This window comes from Pundamilia nyererei, unplaced genomic scaffold (genome assembly GCF_000239375.1).
Source record: "Pundamilia nyererei isolate P.nyererei 1_Seehausen unplaced genomic scaffold, PunNye1.0 scaffold00107, whole genome shotgun sequence".
Classification (NCBI taxonomy): domain Eukaryota; kingdom Metazoa; phylum Chordata; class Actinopteri; order Cichliformes; family Cichlidae; genus Pundamilia; species Pundamilia nyererei.
The window spans coordinates 1,174,169-1,176,444 of record NW_005187508.1 but is presented as its reverse complement, the minus strand read 5'-3'; the positions used below and the strand labels follow the sequence as shown (position 1 = coordinate 1,176,444).

The following is a 2,276-nucleotide window of genomic DNA, read 5'->3' as shown; positions in this document are numbered from 1 at the left end:
AGAAAAGAAAGAGAAGTGAGAGACCCCAGAGCACAACTGAACAGGAGGATGACTCACTGGTCACTTTATTAGAGATACTTAGTTGATACCAACTTGGATCCCCTTTGCCTTCTGAGCTGCCTCAATTCCTTGTGGCCAAAGTGTGCCAAGAAAATATTACACCACCTTTGCATCACAACCAGGCTTAATTGTTGATACAAGACAGGATGGAGCCACGCCTTCATGTTGTTTATGCCAAATTCTGATCCTGCCATCCACTTCAAAATGTTCTTGGAAAACGTTTTTTTTTACTGCAGAATATAAACCACTGGATCAATTTTCAGAGGCTTTACCCTTTACTTTTATACATATATGTGTGTGTTTCTGTGTGAGCGTGTGTCCATACATACACACTCATGACAAACCCCCCCAACACTGTTGCAGCAATATCCGGTGAGATACAAAGTTGGAACATGCAGTGACAGAGGGCCAGCTATTCCCATCATATACGACCACGGAGACGCGGAGTCCACCAAAAAGTTGTATGGACCCAATCCAAGAAGTAAGAAGCTCATTTAATCAGATTGAAAATGATAATTTGGATCATTAGAAGACAATTAATTAGACAATTAATGTGTAATAAGAGTCTTTTACATATTTTACACATAAAATAGTTGTTTAAACTTGCAACACAAAATGAATAACAGGGTTTTTAAGTATGTATGAACATACTCTATTAATTAAACCAGTTGTCATATGAATGTTTATTTATTTAATTATTTAATTTGTTTGTTTATTTGAATGAAAGGGGAGTTTGAACCAGGCTTCATCACTTTCAGAGCAATAAACTGGGAATCTGCGGCCATGGCTATCTGCTCTGGTGTGAAGCCGACTGTCGGTTGCAACACTGAACATGTGAGTAATCAGTCGTCACACATCTGCCAATACTGTGTGAGTACACATGGTGTAAAAACCCTGTTTTTAGTATTGTATAGGAGGAGGAGGATATTTCAACCCTGAGGAGCAGTGTGGGGACTTCCCATCTTTTGACTACGACAGACTGGGCAAAGAGCAAGGCTGGAGCGCCTCCAAAGAGATGACCGAGGCTGCTGTGTTACTGTTTTACCGCTGAGTGGGTTTGCGTAGTCCCAGCTGTAACCAGATCAGGTGACATCAGGTTTATTTGTACAGCCATCAATCATAAAATTTCTCTTTTATTGGAGAACAAATCAGTAGTTGACAGTGAAAGAATCATTTGTAATTAAGCAACATAAACCGTAGATGGCACTGCTGAACTGTGTAGTTACACGAAACATTCAAAGTTGTTTTTACTGGAATTAATTTGACAGTTTGTTTTAGTCAGCAGAGAAAAAGAAAGATGAACTGCGAATAGTTTTCATGGTCACGATCTAACCTTCAATTTTTATGAAAATTAAAAATTTGCATGTAAGTCATCCTCATTATTATTGACAAGCACATAGACCTAAATTACTCAGGACTAACCAGTGAAACTGAGTATTTTTGTAAATGTTGTGTCCATCGCTTCCACTGACAGCTCATGACATAAAAACCTTCAGGTGGTCTAGAGGTCACCTATAGCTGAAAGACAAACTGGCCACGCTGGCTGGATATAGCCATGGACTTCAAACAGATGCTGGAGGTCTAAAGCTTGCACATTTGTTCCCTTGTGTGACGTGTGTCCTTTGATTCTTGGAACTAAAGGTCTGATTAATTAAACATCAAATTTTCACTGAAGGTTTAGTAAGAAATGTGGTAATGATGAAATGCGTTTCCATGGAAACCCTGCTTTGATTAGAATGTTATTAACCTGATCTAGAGCTATATTAAAAGCTAAGACTAGGTGTGGCTTTATTTAACCTAAAAGACAGACAGACAAACAAATGAACAAACAAACAACACCCACACTTGAAAACTAACTGAAATGACTTTTTGAAATAAAAACAAAATACAAATATTTGCAGTAAATGTCCTTACTTGTAGTTTTTGACAACACAGCGAGTATGATGCATTTGTTTGATGAGACATGAGCTAACTAAACGAGCAAATACCCAGCCTCACAAAGTGTTGTGTCTTTATTGTAATACCTGTTTTAACTTTTCCAAATTTTAGCTGGACAAACACTCTTCATATAATAATAATAAGAAAAGCAAGAAAAACAAAAATCCCCCTAAAACTAACACTGAAACTAGCCTAAACTGAATCCAAACCTTTCTAAACAGTAACACCAGAGCTGAAAATACAAAACTGTAACATTTAACAACGAATGCTGAGCTTGC

The 2,276-nt window shown here is 37.7% G+C and overlaps 1 protein-coding gene across 1 annotated transcript in view; it reads left to right on the top strand.

Annotated features, from left to right (window-relative positions):
• Positions 1 to 2,210, top strand: part of LOC102211890 (intelectin-like) — a 27,234-nt gene extending 25,024 nt beyond the window's left edge. Inside the window, exons 5-6 of the mRNA XM_005741214.1 lie at positions 788 to 894; positions 965 to 2,210. Of these exons, the coding sequence (XP_005741271.1) occupies positions 788 to 894; positions 965 to 1,111 (254 nt within the window). The 3' untranslated portion in view covers positions 1,112 to 2,210. The remainder of the gene's footprint in view (positions 1 to 787; positions 895 to 964) is intronic.
• Positions 2,211 to 2,276: the final 66 nt, after the last annotated feature.